The 20,006-nt window shown below is 36.2% G+C and overlaps 1 protein-coding gene across 1 annotated transcript; it reads left to right on the top strand.

The window, feature by feature from the left end:
- The first annotated feature begins 6,660 nt into the window (after positions 1 to 6,660).
- LOC117329405 lies at positions 6,661 to 19,435 on the top strand. The gene is made up of 7 exons (XM_033887352.1): positions 6,661 to 7,038; positions 11,433 to 11,786; positions 13,259 to 13,645; positions 15,169 to 15,300; positions 16,375 to 16,467; positions 17,585 to 17,684; positions 18,054 to 19,435. Exons 1-7 carry the CDS (start codon positions 6,957 to 6,959, stop codon positions 18,967 to 18,969), a joined length of 2,064 nt encoding a protein of 687 aa, XP_033743243.1. The 5' UTR covers positions 6,661 to 6,956; the 3' UTR covers positions 18,970 to 19,435.
- Positions 19,436 to 20,006: the final 571 nt, after the last annotated feature.

Raw genomic sequence — 20,006 nt, forward strand, 5'->3', positions numbered from 1 at the left:
CTAACTCTCTACTGTATCTAACACTACCGTGTCTAACTCTCTTCTGTATCTAACACTACCGTGTCTAACTCTCTACTGTATCTAACACTACCGTGTCTAACTCTCTACTGTATCTAACTCCACCGTGTCTAACTCTACTGTACCTAACTCTACTGTGTCTAACTCTACTGTATCTAACTCAGCTGTAACTAACTCTACTGTATCTAACTCTACTGTATCTGACTCTACTGTATCTGACTCAACTATAACTAACTCTACTGTGTCTAACTCTACTGTATCTAAATCTACTGTATCTAACTCAACTGTATCTAACTCTACTGTATCTAACTCTCTACTGTATCTAACTCTACTGTATCTAAATCTACTGTATCTAACTCAACTGTATCTAAATCTACTGTATCTAACTCTACTGTATCTAACTCAACTGTATCTAACTCTACTGTATCTAACTCTACTGTGTCTAACCCTACTGTATCTAAATCTACTGTGTCTAACTCTACTGTGTCTAACTCTACTGTGTCTAACTCTACTGTGTCTAACTCTACTGTACCTAACTCTACTGTACCTAACTCTACTGTATATAACTCTACTCTATATAACTCCACTGTGTCAAACTCCACTGTGTCAAACTCTACTGTCCCTAACTCTACTGTCCCTAACTCTACTGTCCCTAACTCTACTGTGTCTAACTCTACTTTCTACCACAATACCCTGTGTTATTCAACTCTCAGACCATCAGTTAATCATTACAGCTGTTGATTAACAATCTGTTTATACCACACGTGGTATAAACTCTGTACGCATTTCGATTGGCTAACACGGTGAACTTTGACCCAAGCTGCAATTGTTATTGACGTCATCAATAATCTAATGACGTCACATCACCGGGTCCCGGACGTCACCGGTACACTTTATTTGCATACGCGAAATTATACTTGGCCACGTTTCCCTTTGATTCAAGCCGATATTATTGTGGTAGAAACAGGTCACACGACTCGAAATTGTTGGATATGGAATTTATTTCACACGAGTAAGTTATTTTGTAAAAGTTGCAAAAAACACTCGCTAAAGCTCGTGTCTTTTGTAACTTTTAAAAAATAACTTACTCGTGTGAAATAAATTCCATATCCAACAACCACTCGTTGTGTAACCTCTATGTATCTAACTGCTGTATCCAACTCCACTTTAACTAACTCTACTGTACCCAACTCCACTGAATCTAACTCTACTGTATCTAACTCTACTGTGTCTAACTCTACTGTATCAAACTCTACTGTATCTAACTCTACTGTGTCTAACTCTACTGTACCTAATTCTACTGTACCTAATTCTACTGTACCTTACTATACTGTGTCTAACTCTACTGTATCTAACTCTACTGTATCTAACTCTCTACTGTATCTAACTCTCTACTGTATCTAACTCTCTACTGTATCTAACTCTACTGTACCTAACTCTACTGTGTCTAACTCTACTGTCTCTAACTCTACTGTATCCAACTCCACTGAATCTAACTGTACTGTATCTAACTCTACTGTCTCTAACTCTACTTATCTAATTCTACTGTACCTTACTATACTGTATCTAACTCTACTGTCTCTAACTCTACTTATCTAACTCTACTGTACCTTACTATACTGTACCTTACTATACTGTACCTTACTATACTGTCTCTAACTCTACTTATCTAATTCTACTGTACCTTACTATACTGTATCTAACTCTACTGTATCAAACTCTCAACACAGGTGTCTGCTTCTGGTTAGTATATTAACCCCTACTCCTACTATATCGCTCCCACTTCAGACAAGCCTTATACCTTGTTGATATAGTAGGAGTAGGGGTTGCTATTTTTTCTACAAATACTAACTCTAGAAGTAGACGTCTGTGCTCTCAATTTGTGATTGTAATACCTTGTACATGTATATCACTCGTACGATAACTTCCGTGGTTGTTAGGGGGTTACAGTTTCATCTCGACTATTAATTAACTCTGAAATATTAGTTGGACAGGGCAACATATTTCTCTACCGCTTTCATTATTCTGACAACGGACTTTCATGTAAAATTCTGTCAATAAACCTTTTTAAAGAGAATAGCAGTGCAACATTTTGAATCTCTTGAATTTTTCATTTACATTTTCCTTCCCAATTCCTTGTCATCGCCTCGCGTTTGGCCTTGTTGGGCGTCCGTCAAAGCGAGGACAGCCAGTCTAAAAACTAGTTCTTGCGGATAAAAATATAAACTTTATTTATTTTACAACAATTACGAGACAAATTATACTAACTTATAACACTCACTCTTGTTGGCCCGGATGGAAGCGCGCAACTGGTGTTACTGTGGGAGTAGACCGGAGTTCCCAGAGAAAACCCACGTTGAGGTAGGCGACATCCAAACAATTTCACGTCCAATCGGAGAATCGAACCCCGGTCGCCTAGGTGAAAGGCAAGTGTGTTACCCCCATACCACCCGACCACCCACTTGTACCTATGGTTCTCTCATTGATGTTAACAAGTTGGCAGTTAGCCGTACAGTATGAGTGGGTGGTGTGTCTTTCCGTTTTCTAATCATGAAGTGTCGGTCTGGTGTCTGGTCCTTTTAGCGATCTTATCGTCTTTAGAATCCTCATATTGACTTTATTTCTGTCTCTGAACAGAGAAGAAAACCTCTGGTTCTTCAGGGGGTTCAAAAACTCATAAATCTAATCCTGGTCATAATGGTATTATTTTTCTATGGCCTCGAACCAATGACATGATGTACATTGGCTGATTTGTGCCGTTTCGTCTTTTCGACTTTTCGCCCCAAAAAGACGAAAATAAACAAACCTTAAATTTCGTCTAGACGAAAATTAGTAAGCTCAATTTTCGTCTTTTCGGGGCAAAAAGACGAAATTCAAGGTTTGTTAGTTTTCGTCTTTTCGGCGCGAAAAGTCAAAAAGACGAAACGGCACAAATCAGCCACCGTAATGAGGTGCAGTTCAGAACGATATACTACTCTTTAATTATATATTACTTTGGACAACACGATAAGCGTATTTGCATTAAAATGAAATAAAAAGTAGAATTCTAAAAGTAGATTAAATTCACACAATTGCAGAAACATTAAATTCGTGCAATATTAAAATCTGGACAACTAATCCCAGGTGACATTTTCTATGTGGGGCTCGAGTCTACCCATTACTGGGTAAAGGTACAGACAACGATAGGTATAATTTGATCATTGGATTGAAGATAAAATGTTTCGGTCGTAACATTCTGAGATAGAATGTAGGAGACAATGTTCTGTATAGGACAGCGAAGACACCAAATTACTAATTAAAATCCAGTGTAAATGTGAAGATGAGATTGGCCAATGTAATTTCACTATCGTGGTGATGTTGGAGTTTCATTCTTAGTATAACGTCGTTCAGTCTAGTACAATATATTGACGGGGTAATTTGATCAGCAGAGCAACTCGATCCTGGATGATATAGTGCAAATGGATGTACATGCATAATGTTGTGAGAACTTGTAAAACTGTTCACGTCTTCTCTCTGTCTGTCTCTCCCCTCTGTCTGTGTGTGTGTCTGTGTCTCTGCCTCTGTCTGTCTGTCTGTCTGTCTGTCTGTGTCTCTCCATCTGTCTGTCTGTCTGCCTGTCTGTGTCTCTGCCTCTGTCTGTCTGTGTGTGTCTCTCCATCTGTCTGTCTGTCTGTCTGTGTCTCTCCGTCTGTCTGTGTGTGTGTCTCTCCATCTTTCTTTCCGTCTGTCTGTGTCTCTGCCTCTGTCTGTCTGTCTGTCTGTCTACTTCATGGGTGGTCAACACGGGGCTTCTTTAATCGGGGTTGATACATTTGTCTTTTCTCTTCCACGGTATCATTCAGTCTATAGAACATAGAATAGAATATTTCATTCTCTTGGGGGTGGGACAGGGGAAAGTCATATGGAGAATAATCCTAGTAAGTATGCAAAACACGAAGCTTGCCGAGTGTTTGGTAGCTTAAATATCTTACCTCGAGAGAAATCACATCCTAGGGGGTTACAGAGAAATCACACCCAAGGGGGTTACAGAGAAATCACGCCCTAGGGGTTAACAGAGAATTCACCCTCTAGGGTTTAGCAGAGGGGTTGACAGAGAAATCACACTCTAGGGGTTGACAGAGAATTCACCCTCTAGGGTTTAACAGAGGGGTTGACAGAGAAATCACAATCCAGGATTTAACAAAGAAATCACACCCTATGTGTTAACAGAGAAATCACACCCTAGGAGTTAACAGAGAAATCACACCCTAGGAGTTAACAGAGAAATCACACCCTATGTGTTAACAGAGAAATCACACCCTAGGAGTTAACAGAGAAATCACACCCTAGGTGTTAACAGAGAAATCACACCCTATGTGTTAACAGAGAAATCACACCCTAGGAGTTAACAGAGAAATCACACCCTAGGTGTTAACAGAGAAATCACACCCTAGGAGTTAACAGAGAAATCACACCCTAGGTGTTAACAGAGAAATCACACCCTAGGGGTTAACAGAGAAATCACACTCTAGGGTTAAACAGAGAAATCACACCCTAGGTGTTAACAGAGAAATCACACCCTATGTGTTAACAGAGAAATCACACCCTATGTGTTAACAGAGAAATCACACCCTAGGTGTTAACAGAGAAATCACATCCTAGGGTTAAACAGAGAAATCACACTCTATGAGTTAACAGAGGGGTTAACAGAGAAATCACACTCTAGGGGTTAACAGAGGGGTTGACAGAGAAATCACACCCTATGAGTTAACAGAGGGGTTAACAGAGAAATCACACTCTATGAGTTAACAGAGGGGTTAACAGAGAAATCACACTCTAGGGGTTAACAGAGGGGTTGACAGAGAAATCACACCCTATGAGTTAACAGAGGGGTTAACAGAGAAATCACACCCTATGAGTTAACAGAGGGGTTAACAGAGAAATCACACTCTAGGGGTTAACAGAGAAATCACACTCTAGGGTTAAACAGAGAAATCACACCCTAGGAGTTAACAGAGAAATCACACCCTAGGTGTTAACAGAGAAATCACACCTTAGGTGTTAACAGAGAAATCACACCTTAGGTGTTAACAGAGAAATCACACCCTAGGTGTTAACAGAGAAATCACATCCTAGGGTTAAACAGAGAAATCACACTCTATGAGTTAACAGAGGGGTTAACAGAGAAATCACACTCTAGGGGTTAACAGAGGGGTTGACAGAGAAATCACACCCTATGAGTTAACAGAGGGGTTAACAGAGAAATCACACTCTATGAGTTAACAGAGGGGTTAACAGAGAAATCACACTCTAGGGGTTAACAGAGGGGTTGACAGAGAAATCACACCCTATGAGTTAACAGAGGGGTTAACAGAGAAATCACACCCTATGAGTTAACAGAGGGGTTAACAGAGAAATCACACTCTAGGGGTTAACAGAGAAATCACACTCTAGGGGTTAACAGAAGGGTTGACAGAGAAATCACACCCTATATAGGGGTTTGACAAGAGAAATCACGCTCTAGGGCTTAACAGAGGGGTTGACAGAGAAATCACACCCTAGGGTTTAACAGAGAAATCACACCCTAGGGTTGATAGAGAAATCACATCCTAGAGGTTTACAGATAAATCACACCCTAGGGGTTGACAGAGAAATCACACCCTAGGGGTTGACAGAGAAATCACATCGATTCCTTATCCAAATAGTAGCCATATCCTAACTCTGATTAGACACATCAGATGAAGGGTACCGGAATCGGCCGATGTTAGCCGAATGACACATCAGGATGCCCTGTTGTGACCATCGATTAAAGAGTGGGGGTCTTATAGTCTATTGAATTTGATTTATATCAATAATTTGTAAGCCCCCCTGAATTTCTTAATCACCAATTATTATCTGATTCTAACCTCTTGACCGCCGTTAGATCACGTTTTAATTTTACCCGAATAACCGCACGTGGGAGTTAGGTATTCCCATACGGACCACCATTTTAAGTCCCATCCGACGGATTGAGGGATAGTGGTTAGAAACATACTGTTGTCGTTTCACATTGGACCATTCATTGTTCAAATTGTCCACAATCTCACTCTGATTTTCTCCTTCCGGTTATCCACTATGCTGACAGTTTTATTTTATTGTATAATTATTTCACTAGCTCTCCTAACACCAATCTACCATAGTGATGGCTTGAATATACGCAAGTTCTAAAACCCCAACAAAAACTTGCAGTAGTGCCTTATATTTTGACAGGGATATAGCCTATACCTTTTGACGAACCGTTTCTCTCGACGGTCAGGAAATAATTAGATAGCTTTTCTGTCAAAGAAGTACCATCAAGTCTAATCGGCCCACCTAGTAGGGACAACGCAAGGTTCGAATTCACGCGCGAAAATACTAGACTAGGCCTAATGCCTGGTCATTATTTGATAGCGGGGAAATTTACTCTTAAAATTACTTAATTTGGTCGACATACAAATGCACATTATGTTCGTTCGAAATATGGAGAAATTATTACCATAATTAATTTACACTTAGATAGATCCGTACCTCTTTTTATTCTTTGGTTAACAAAAATATCCGGGCATTTTTAACTAAGCGCTTAATTTCCCACAACACATCAGTTAACAATAACACCTGTCACATTTGAGTGGTTATTTCCGGTTCCTTTCCAGGTGCGACATGGAGGTTCAACAAGGAGCAATATCTGGCACAGAAAACATGATTTTTTGAAAATCTATGGTTGTTTTGGGTGAATAAGTACCTTCCAATATTTCATTCGTATGTAAGACGGAGGAATATACGTACGCTGGTATGTAAAAGCTGATGTAAATGACGGATGTAAACAATAGCACCGGAAGGTCACAGACCGACGAACCGTCTGTGTAGTTGTCAAACGATCAAGGGAGGCTGTGCTGTAGGATCAGACCGATGCAGGGTATGTGTGATGGTGTCGGAGCAGCATGCACACTGTAACAGGGCGACAGTGGACCCGAACATGGGCGCTATGTTGTCTCCTCGCCGGACACCTGTTAACTTACGTAGGTACGTATATATGGCAGACACCATAATCACTGGACACCCGGGTGAGTCACTTCAGTGTTTTATTTCAGTACACACGTGTAATCGATGTCCTGATACGAATAGTCAGGGGATATATCATGGGAAATATGTGTACCGTACACTCATCAGATTGTATGGTGTAGTGTCATTGTTATACTATAAATATTCCCTGGAACACTTAATTAACTGTAGACTGAACATCTATATACTCTTCAGTAATGTTCAATACAAGGTAAGAGGTTACTGTTGAACATCTTTAAATTTGATATTAGCCACTTTTCAGTTTAGTTCTCTAAAGAAGTGGTCATGTTGAGTGTGTGTTTCTATTTTATTCATACAGTATAGTATACAATATGTTACTGTTACATTGCTGTGCTTCAGTTTTATGAACACTGCAGTGCATACATTTTGACCCTTGGCATATATATAGTCACATAACATTTTCCATGAAAACAGAGAGGCAATATTATTTCAGTTGTTTGAAGCTAACCCTCAAATCAGCTGCACAGTGATACAAAAATGTCACAAGTGTACACAATTCTATTGATATACTATATATATAGCTATTCCCTTGCATTTACCGATATCTTTGTACTCAGCAAAGTCTAACCTTTGATGAAACTTCATTTTTTGTTCAACTTCAAGAAAATTGCTGACATAATGCTACTTTTCCTGAAAATTCTCACTCGTTGAATTAAGAACAATCACCTGCAACAAGTCATTAGGATATTTATACACTGACAAATCGACAATAACAATCTCTACTTTATATATAAAGACATGTTTATGTAGAGTCTCCTTTAGTTCAGATCTTATTTATAATGCTTGTTGTATATATATATCTTGAGTATGTGTCTCTACTGCCGTTCCCTCAGTCACATTGAAACAACTGTGTCTGACTGTCTGTCTGGAATATTATGTCTTATGAAATGCCAAGGCATTTTCTTTTGCAAACTTTGTGATTTTCAATTTGATAATTAGAAGTTGTTTTAAGCCTGCAATGTATTATTCATTTGGATATTTTTATGTGGAGATATGTTGGTTTTATGAAATATACGTAATTGTCTGAAGTAGAGCTGGTTATTCCTGATCATGATTAGACAGCTTGTTTGAAATTAATAAGGTACATGTAGTATACAAAACTGTCAGTTGGTAATTACAAGATAGAGCAGTTGTGCTCTTTTAGTTGATCTTTTCTTTTAAATTTAATGATTTTCTTCAGAGGTTTTTTTTCCCTCGATCTTCAATCAGTCACTTGATAAACTTAAGATTCTATTGTCTTCTAAAACTTAATGTACAGTCTGATAGGTTGTAACAGGGGTTTTGAAGGATAATATTGTAACAGGGTTTTTGAAGGATACATAATGTTGTAACAGGGTTTTTGAAGAATACATAATGTTGTAACAGGGTTTTTGAAGAATACATAATGTTGTAACAGGGTTTCTAAATGATAAGGTTGTCACTAACAGGGTTTTTGAAGGTTACATAATGTTGTAACAGGGTTTTTGAATGATAAGGTCACTAATTACAGGGTTTTTGAAGGATACATAATGTTGCAACACAGGGTTTTTGAATGATAAGGTCACTAACAGGGTTTTTGAGGTTACATAATCTTGTAACAGGGTTTTTGAATGATAAGGTTGTTACTAACAGGGATTTTGAAGGATAGTAAGGATACATAATGTTGTAACAGGGTTTTTGAAGGATATATAATTTTGTAACAAGGGTTTTGAAGGATAATCTGTAGGTTGAAGTGTTTTGTATCTATTTGTTTTACTTTACTGTAACACACTTTTTTAAAACTGTTATATTTTCAATACATCTTTCAAGGGTGCTAGCTAGCTATAGTACCGCTATTGTTTCAGAAGAAATATTTTTCGGCATAGCCGTATAATATTCTTTTGGCCCCGGATATGACGCGACAGGTGGCGTTACTGGTCAAGAGGAAGTATGTGATTGGTCAATGTAGCGGTAGATGCAAAATACAGATATGCAGTTAAAAATGAAACAAAGTTAAGATTGAATGCAAGCTGAATAAGTGGATGTATCTTTTCAAATGACACATTAATGAAATTATATTCCTGATTCAAATGCAGTCTTATTATCACCAAAAATGATTCAAACTGATATAATTTTGTTATCCGTGCTGAAACGCATATTTCACCAGCAGTTTTACATTATAACTACCAGCATTAGAACTATGCGGTTTATCTTTTTTAAAGATATTTCTTGTTAATACTTCTTTCAAGAGTGCTAGCTACTGTTGTTTATATATGATCCAGACACTAATTTTCTTTACAATTTATGCTAGTAATTATATAAAGTACCATGTACTGGCCTCTTTTAATACTAATAGATCTAGATCTGTGCACACGTTTCACTTGTTTTGGTTCACATTTTACTTTACAATTGAAATGTGTCATCACATATACATGTAAAATGTATATACGGTATACTGTATTGGTATGGTAACAAGCACAGCAGCTTGCTCTGTGTATATGTAAAACATGTACATGTATAATATATAGGTGTAGTCTACCATACATGGAATAGATACCATAAAACACTTCTATAATCATACGACTAACTGTGTTACAAGACTACATTTTCTGTGTTGGAATTTGCTAAACAGCTTGCACTATTACTCCCTATGTGCAATAACACTTTCAAGTCTAATTCATTTCGCACTATCATTACACTCAACATTTACTGAGGCAGTGTTTTCTTTTTATAAATGATTCGACCATTTTAATTAGTTTTCACTGTGGTTTCGCTAAAGTGGTTGAAATTGATTGAATTCCATGTTGACGTTGGTGTTCTTGATGGGATGCCTTAAGGGCAAAGAGAAGCATGTTCATTAGGGAATCTCATTCTTTGACAGTTGTTTTATAGTGAGAAATAACAGTTAACATGGTGAAAGGTAATTGGCTTTTGTCCAATAACAGTGTATGGAAATTGCTATACATGTATAGTTCTGTCATCATTAGATTAGTATTCAAATTTAATTAGATTGTCTGCCTATATAAGGTATTGATTATTTCATGATATGGTTCTCATATATATCATGAGTCTAGCTTTGTGATGACATGCATTGCACTTAAAATTATCATAAGGTAGATCATTCTCAGCATAATGCTATAGTGTTCAAATCTCTGTTCTTCAAACTTAAGGTCTGATATTGGTATTGAATACTATATAAGACACAAAGTTGTTATCAACACAGGAACTTGGCACAGATTTCCAAACCGTGGTCCTTAAATGTACATATGCATGCATTATGTGTACATGTATATATATAAGTCCCTGTGGTTATCTTCTTTTGGCCCGATGTCTTTTACAGTGTTAATGAGGCGTTACATGTAAGAATGTAATGTAACCAACCTGCAGTTATCAGTGCACATTCTGAGGAATTACATTCAATTCTTGCTATTATGTCACAATTACATGCTTGTATGACATTGATGACATCCCCAAGTTATAATAAACTTAAATGGGCTAGTTAATTGAGTCAGTATACGTATATATGTAGAGCACCTGAACTTCAGTCTTTATATGTGTTAGTGCTATACTTCATGTACATGTGTAAAATGAAGTGTTGCCATACAGGGGCCGCGGTGGCCGAGTGGTTAAGGTGTCCCCACACTTTATCACTAGTCCTCCACCTCTGGGTTGCGAGTTCAAAACCTACGTGGGGCAGTTGCCAGGTACTGACCGTAGGTCGGTGGTTTTTCTCCTGGAACTCCGGCTTTCCTCCACCTCCAAAACCTGGCACGTCCTTAAATGACCCTGGCTGTTAGTAGGACGTTAAACAAAAACAAACAAACCAAAAAGTTGTCATACATGATGTATATAAATGACACATTATTCTTCATTATAGTATATATGCTTGCCACTACTAGTACTGTTGTGAGTTTTTTAGATGACATCATTTATACCATTATGGCTTTTATTTTTGAGATAATACAATATTGTACATGGTATATAAAACCCCATAGTCCATATATACATATATTTGTATCATAGTATATCTTAGCATACCATATACTGGGTATATTTACTGTTGTTTGGACATCTGTGCCAAGTCTGTGTTCGCTTTTAGACAAAATGACTTACTGAAAATTAAAGTTCTGGTACAGTATTTTACATATATGTTTACATGGTAAGAACTTAATATAATTATATATAAGCTGGCACAGGTTGTGGGGTAGGGAGAATATTTAAGTTCTTCATCAGGTTAAAGACAAAACAAATGTGATTTCCATGTAATTTTAATGTCCATCTAATGTTTTCATTGATTGTATCTCTGATAAAGCAGGTTATGTAGGTATCTTGTGTTACTATATACAGTAATTTTATAGTATATTTTGGCATTGTAGTGTCCCTCCCAGGCAGAGATGTGTGGACTAAGACGGCCTGTGCTGGAGAATGTAATGATAAGTACTCTCTAGAATGTCCCTACCAACAGAAGATTGCCATCAAAGATCTGCAATACTATTCCAAGCCTCTGACTTCAGAGTGTCCTAGCTCTGCCTGTCAGGACCTTGATAAATGCTGCAGATATGACCCATACGACTGTAGAATGCCATTTTCAGAGTCAAAGGCATATGATGTGTACAAGCGTTGTTCTGGGATGCAGCGGTGTGGCTGGCTCCAAGCTGATAGCGCAGCATATACCTGTAACAGCAGAAACCATACCAACTACGTCCGGGCCTCCTACAAATGTGTTGATGGTACAACTTCTTATACTTCATATATAATCACTCATTAAAAAGTGGTAATGTCCATGCAGCATGAAAATGGGAAACGTTTAATATTAAAACTTGTTGATATATATCATATTCATATATATACATACATACTGTAGATGTAGCTATATAGGTGTATACTTAAGTTTTACGACATGCATACATTTTAGGACCATCTTATAAAAACACTTCCTGTGAAATATTGATAGCTAAAAAATGACATGTAAGTAAAAGTAGTTCTGCAAATGAATAAAAAGAAATTGGTTGGTGTAACAATATAGTTTAAAATAGGGCACGAAATAACTGTATGGAAACTTATTATGAAACATAGGTTCTTTAGTTTGGTAAGTATGAATGTGAATAGACTTGGTGTATCAAACCCAGTATTGTATTAATTAGTGATATACCTAGTAGTGATATACCTAGTATATCACTTGGTTTTATCAAGTCTTTTCACATGTCTTTAGGTACTTAAGGTAATAAATATAAAGGTTGTATACAAATAAATCATTACATATGACACAACCAAAATATATATTTAACTCCAAACATTTTGGCAACTGCTGCAATTTGCACTTTATCAATGTCATCACACCGAGTCATCAGGTAACCGGGTTCTGCCTAGGTACATTGTAGACTGGACTGATGATTTATCTGTTGATTTGTTTGTGGTTTAACATCCTGTCTACATTTAACATCATGTAGAGGTTCAAAGGCAGTGATCGAAAGAAAGTGAAAAAAATCTTCCATTAACATAAGTCACAAGTGTAAACCATTGATTCTATATGTCCAATGAGCCCCGTTAACCTTGTCAACCATAGATTGTAGTTATCGAAACAGTACCTGTTGGTTGTGTTATTTGCATTTCATTCCTGAATGTAACATGTATTCTTAGTACCAGTTGTCAAGTTTCATGAAAAATGTACATTTATCAAATTATGTACTATTGCCTAAGTGGCAAATTCCAGTGGTTTCATATAATTTCTGCATCAAATGCAGGAAACCTGCATCCAGGTAACCCCTATTCCTAGAAGAAATTTTGAAGCATAATTATGACCTGACTAAAAGCATGGACACTTCTTTTATGCACTAGGAAGTGATCCAAGGCATCAAGTGGTACTCTTTGTCAGTCAGTCACATTCAATAATGCCAATGGTGTTCAGACATTAATGCTGTGCAGTCTAAAGGAAAATTTTACTATATTTTACTTGAATTTTGACATGTTTTATACTTAACATTCTACGTCGAATATTTTGGTTAGGGAGATCTGCAGAGTTTGTCATGCACCCATGAAAAGTGAAAGGGTGTTAGGATTTTATATGAAAGTTTTTTAGGAGTCAAATTGTTGTGTTTAGCTTCATGCCCATCAAAATGGAGCAATGGCAGACATAGTTCAAAAACATATTACTAGTTATTACATGATGTATTGAGTGAATTAATGTTGTGATTTGTTTTAGATTCCTCCTTCCTAGACATGTGTTCCAATCAGTCCCTGGAAGGAGACACCATCAACCTGATATTTAATGGCACACATATGGAAACCTCTAACCGGCAGTCAAACCGCTGTGTCTGTATCCTATCTACTTCTGACTGTAGTTCTATCGCGAAACTTCATTTCCGTACCGTGGATGTGCGTCTTCATGAAGCCAGCAATATCTCCAAGTGTCACCCACATGCCAAGTTCACCATCACTGATACCAATGGTCCTCGGGACTATAAATGCCAGACAAATCATTTCTACCGACAATTCATGGACATATACTACAGTTCCTCCTCCTACGCCCGCATGTCAATGTACTACGAACCAGGCGTGTACCCTGCCCAGGTGTGGCTGCAAGTCAAAGGTAAGACACTTTTAAATGTCAGCAGTCTGGTATAGGTGTATATACTGATATATATATATTCCTATGCATAATTTTATTTCTTAGATTTGTTGCAAGTCAAACTTACAGGTGATATATGTTTAACAGTCTACCTTATCTCAAACTTTCACTACTCAGTTAGTCACTTGTTCCATTGTATACAAGTTTGGCAATACTACCTCCATGTAATATTACTGGTATAAGAGATGTTTCATGCACAATGTGAGAAATACATATTGTATTATCATGATAAGAATTTTTTTTGAATACATAAGAGAATGAAGAACAGGCTTACAAAACCAATTTTCTTGTGTTGTCCTTGTGTTGTCCTGCTGATGAAGCTTGATCACACAGATTCTTCTGTTATTTCCTACATATTTTGTTAATGAAATGAAATATACTTTCCAACTTTCTTATTTTGGTAACTTGAAGATGTTATTTAGGTATCTCTCTGGTCCAGACTAAAATTCTTCTTTATCATCGTTATGAAAATGCAAATAATTTTAACTCTTTAGTCTGAAAAAAAACATGAATAATCCTAAATTGGTTAGATGATACTTATAGTACCAGAATGTTTGTCTCGTCTGTGAGGAAAAGTCACAGAAGTGAGACTATATGGTGTTAATTTTCTGGCTGTTGGGACGGTGTCCTGTTGGCTGACATTTCACTTTAAAGTTTTTCGTTTTGGTCCATTGCTCAAAAAGTATAAGTTCAAATATAACCAAACTTGATATATATTTAAATCACATGGTATCTATCTTAACACCATTCATTCACTGAAAATCACCCAGAATTTATGTCCAGTGACTGGAAATAAGGGATACTGGGGATCTACTTTAAAGTTTAGTGTTTACCTTAGTTTCTTAATAAGCATCAGTTTTATTCAAAAAAAGTTGGAATATAGATGCATTATATTATGGACTACATATATATGTATATACCTTGTTTATTTTGGGGATAAAACCTTTGTTTTTTGAGAAAATAATACCACATCTTTATTGCTTCTCCAATTGACATAAAAATTAGCTTATTGTCAAGTTGAAACAACTTCTTTCATACATCAGATGTATTTTTTCTCTCTTTTTGGGAAGAATGCATATGATGATTTTTCTTTATGTAAAAATATCATATTTACATGAATTTTAAGAATAAGTGATTTTGGGTTTTGTGTTTGTTTTACAATGCATATGATCAATATTTACACGTCTTTAATGTATACTGGCCATGTATACTAACACTTAATCAATGGGGAAGTTTGGTTGGGTTGTTTAAAATTTAAGAAATAAGTGAATTTAAGGGTTTGCTTAAAAATTACCAAGGCACTATACTAACAAAACAGGACAGATGAGGCATAATTACTGTTACTTCTTGATTAAAAATTAACACAGTTATACACATGTATAAAGCACATCTTTGCATTCAAGATATTACACACAACATAAACATCATAATTTATGAGTGAAATAATGAACCCTACTTTGAATCTCTTGCTTGTCTCATTACAGCAACTTTATCTGGCCAAAAGGTGGTCATTTCGTGTGGTAAGAAGAGTGCTGAAAATCCACGATTTTGTGGTCCAGTGGAAATGATACCAACCACTCCCAAAACACATAATCCGCAAGCAACGATTAGTGAAGGTAAAGTTTGGGGAAACAGTGAAGGTTTTGTGATTTGTAGAGTTCTTGACTCTTTAACACTCCATTTACTGATAAAGGAAATATATAGCTTGACTCCAGACCAATTTACAAAGAAAATACATGTGTTTGACACTAGTATTAATGTTACAAAGAAATGTCATTGACAATAACGTTTGATCTAGTATCAAAGAAATATATGTCATTGACACTAAGTCTGGATCTAGTAACAAAGAAATATATGTCATTGACATTAACGCTGGATCTAGTAACAAAGAAATATGTCATTGACATTAACGCTGGATCTAGTACCAAAGAAATATACATCATTGATATTAATGCTGGATCTAGTAACAAAGAATGTCCTTGACATTGGATCTAGAAACAAAGACATATATGTCATTGACATTAACGCTGGATCTAGTAACAAAGAATGTCCTTGACATTAATACTGGATCTAGTAACAAAGAAATATATGTCATTGACATTAACGCTGGATCTAGTACCAAAGAAATATATGTCATTGATATTAACACTGGATCTAGTACCAAAGAAATATATGTCATTGATATTAACGCTGGATCTAGTAACAAAGAAATATACGTCATTGACATCAATGCTGGATCTAGAAACAAAGACATATACGTCATTGATATTAACGCTGGATCTAGTAACAAAGAAATATATGTCATCGACATTAACGCTGGATCTAGTAACAAAGAATGTCCTTGACATTAATACTGGATCTAGTAACAAAGAAATATATGTCATTGACATTAACGCTGCATCTAGTACCAAAGAAATATATGTCATTGATATTAACGCTGGATCTAGATCTAGTACCAAAGAAATATATGTCATTGATATTAACGCTGGATCTAGTAACAAAGAAATATACGTCATTGATATTAACGCTGGATCTAGTAACAAAGAAATATATGTCATTGACAGTTTGTGATCTGTGATCAGTGTAATGACCAGTTCTACAAAGACCTTTAAAATAGGACTGGGAATCTCTAGATCTTGTTGTGTAGTTCTTGTTATATTTGGGATAATGTTTGTGTTTTTGTGTTTCAGATGGTATTTTTGATGGGAATGGAGACAGCACACAGGGTCCCCTCCCAGGTTACGATGCAGATAGGGGTGGAGCACGGTCAAAGGAACACACAGGTATGACATTATAATGATTAAAACATCTGGGTTAATAACCAGATTTGTCAGCCATCAGTTTGGAAGTTTTCTGGCTGACACTCATTTCTTACATAAAATGCATTATGTCCATCTAGCTTGTTAGATATTACCATGGTATCATGTCATTGACTTTATATCCTTGTTATTTCCAGGTAGTGATGTGATAATTTAAAAACAACAGTTCAGTTTATTTGTATCCTCCCCTCAGTGAAACCATGGACGAGATAAATATTCCGTACATGACTACATAACATTATGTTGTCTCTTGTGTCATTGTCTGGTCATTGTTCATGCTGACAGTCAAGTATGAGGATATCTTGAACAAACCTCTTACTTTTGGGGGTAAAGGTCACTGTTACTATATACATTACCAATAATCCTTCAGTTAAATATAACATTGTGTTTCTGTTTTCATATGAGTGTAGAATTTTAAAGATGTTATACCACTGACAGAGTTTACACTGCTTGCTACAAAAATGCCAAAAATGGCACCCATGGTATAGAACCCTAAAAACTATCATTTATAAGACCAAAAGTTACATACCAAATACAGATGCGGAGTAGGATAGAAATTCTTTGGGATGTAATTTTAATATTTCTTATTTTTTACTCATCATTGTTTTAAGAAATAACAAAAGAAAAGCTCATACTTTTTGAGTTTAGTAATAGCAACTGTGTTAAGTATGTAGCGTTTGGTAACAGTCAACACTTGTTGTCTGTTGATAATAATTACTTTTTCTTAGGGATGCAGCATCTTTACAGTCATTTTTCATTTTGTACGTGACAACAGGGCGAGAAAAAACCTGATGGCCCAGGGCCAGTAAATTTGCTCAGTGGGCAAGTAAATGTTGGTGATTACTTGCCCAATTGGCAAGTTCAAAATTTCTCATAATTTTTACCATTTCCTAAGATTAATTTAAGATACCATTAATTTAGATTAATTGGATCACTGTGTTTAAGCATTGGGCAATTCCATTTGAACCCAAACTTGCCCAAGGGACCATTGATGCTGAAAATATTTTTCCTGCCTGTACAACTCATAGTGCATTAACATGTTGTAACAGAACTGACAGAGTTATCTGCTCTTTTTCTCCAGAGTGGCCAGCTATCATAGGGGGCGCTGCAGCTGGTGCTATTGTTCTCCTTCTACTTATCCTCCTCATCTGTATCATCCGACGAAGACAATCAAGAAAAAGGTAATTCACCAGATAGAAGTCCAAACTGTATAAAATTCAGTGAATTCTTGGTATGTATTATGTATTAAGTAAGCATCAATGATGTTAAAATTGATCTAATTCTAATTTGAAACATATATTAAGTTCTTCAAAATTCCATTTGATTAAGTAATGAAATGTATATATTAAAAAGTAACCTTTTCTACAAGAGAGAGATTATGAAATTGTCTTAATATCTCAATTTGGCTGTATATTTACATAGTTCCTAGTCATTTCGTTTTGAGCTATTATATTGAAAATTAATTTCTTCTCTAAATTTTTTATCAATTTTCTTCAATGATATTTTAAATGTACCCATTGTTGATCTGATATTGTTCTTTTGTGATATAGGAGAAAAGCCAAGGAACATGACGATGAAACACGACGAGTGTTGACAGGAGGAAATATCCCACCACCACTTCCCCTGGCCGATAGGTATGAACCAAACGAGGGGAATTACTACGAAACAGTCGGGGCTACCAATGGTAAGCCTGTTGGTGACACTGGCAGTATCATTAGTCCTGGAAAAATCATGGAAACTTTTACTCCAGGTAAAAAACATAGTGGACAGTTTTTTCCTTCTGATGTGAAAATTCCACCTCCAGTTCCAACTCCTAAGGTAAACAAAAAATCGCCAGAAATAGAGGCAAACCCATACCATATGCCATGGGATAACAGTAATTTTCCGATGAACCGAGCTGAACAACGGGATCTCGCTTATGCAACAAGTGATGAGATACAAGTACTGATCCAGCGAATGGAGCAGGACCGTCGCTGTCTCAATGAGGGCGTGAAGGATGAAGAACAAGTGGTACCTAACCCCAACTTCTATATTCACATAGATGATTACAAGATCAAGCAGAGCCCACACAAACCCATGGGGCATGCTGATGAACAGGATAGCTCAGAGGATGAGCAGGGAGCTAGTGTTAATCCCAGGAATTATGAGGATATTCATGTGGAATCAGATGAGGATACACCTAACTTAGTCTGTGAAAATCCTGGCAAGACTAAAGTGAATGTGTTAAAGGAATCATCAAATGAGAATTGTTGTGAAAGCGAGGACACTGGCTACCGGTCAGTAGGAAGCCCTGACCAGGTAATGGTGTCTGAGGATGACTACCTCATACCGGGCTCAATCAAGTCATCCCTGTCAGACGGCAGTAAGGCTGGAACATTACAGAAGGAGGATACAGAAACTCTCACTAATCCACGTCAGTCAGATGTGTTTGAGGCAGAACCAGACGAGACGAGCACCAAGTTTTGATGGTGTTTGGTCGAAAATGCTATATATTGTCACAAATTTACACTTCTGTTTTTGCGTGTTTAAGTTGGGATGTGAAGCCCATACACCCCATCAGTATACTGCAATGAATTTCAAACATTCTTGCCAATTTGTGATCTGGGCATACATGCTATACTGCCCTCAGTATTTGAAATATTATGTTGATGTTTGATTTTGATTTCTATTGATTTTTTAAGATATTTTAGGTATACCAATTGTTTTCTTCTTCAGTGATGTTTCTACTAAAAAGTTTGATCATGATAAAATCATATTTACATTAATTGTTAAAAATTATCTGAAAACTTTTTATGTACTCATTCAATTTTTCCATTTCACATTATTCAACATGCCAAATTGCCAAGTTTTCAAGTGATATCAATATACTGCCAAAGTGAATGACTGAGACAGATTTGATGCTATTTAGAGTTAATTATGTAAAAATCAAAATGTTCCACAGAATTTAGTAATAGAATAAAAGTAAATGATGTGTTGTTAATTAAAAATATAAATGTTTTTATTAATTATGGAAACATATTAATTGGGATATGAGATTATATGTAAGTGAAATGGACTAAAGTTGAGGATAATAGCACTTCTCCGGTCCATATAACTACATTTCCATTAAAATAAAAATCATTAGTCGTTTCCTTAGATATACAATTATGTTATTTGATCTTACACAATTGAAATGTAAGAAAATTGTCAAGGTGGAAAAAACTGACATACATGTATAGCAACTACATCATTACTAGGATATTAACTTGCTGTTTCTAAATCTAGTAACTGAGTTAGTATCACAATGAACCAAGGATACTGTTGAGAAACATCAACTGAATTATTTTAATACAAATGTATTAAAAGTATTCTGTTATTTGCAGTTTTTCTAGACCATCAGTGATTTCCTTATATTGTAATAAGAAATTACTGCAATTTCTATAATTGTTTTGTAAAACCAGTGTCCAGATTGTTACATGGACATGAGATTTAAGCCATTAACAAATTACTTTTCTTCATCTGTC

Source organism: Pecten maximus, chromosome 1, assembly GCF_902652985.1.
Source record: "Pecten maximus chromosome 1, xPecMax1.1, whole genome shotgun sequence".
Taxonomy (NCBI): Eukaryota; Metazoa; Mollusca; class Bivalvia; order Pectinida; family Pectinidae; genus Pecten; species Pecten maximus.

Bases quoted from the DNA above. Each gene is read 5' to 3' on its own strand.
- LOC117329405 (XM_033887352.1), top strand. From the start codon at position 6,957: ATGCACACTGTAACAGGGCGACAGTGGACCCGAACATGGGCGCTATGT. The intron at 7,039-11,432 runs GTACGTATATAT...TTGGCATTGTAG, and splicing joins ACACCTGTTAACTTACGTAG to TGTCCCTCCCAGGCAGAGAT. The intron at 11,787-13,258 runs GTACAACTTCTT...GATTTGTTTTAG, and splicing joins CTCCTACAAATGTGTTGATG to ATTCCTCCTTCCTAGACATG.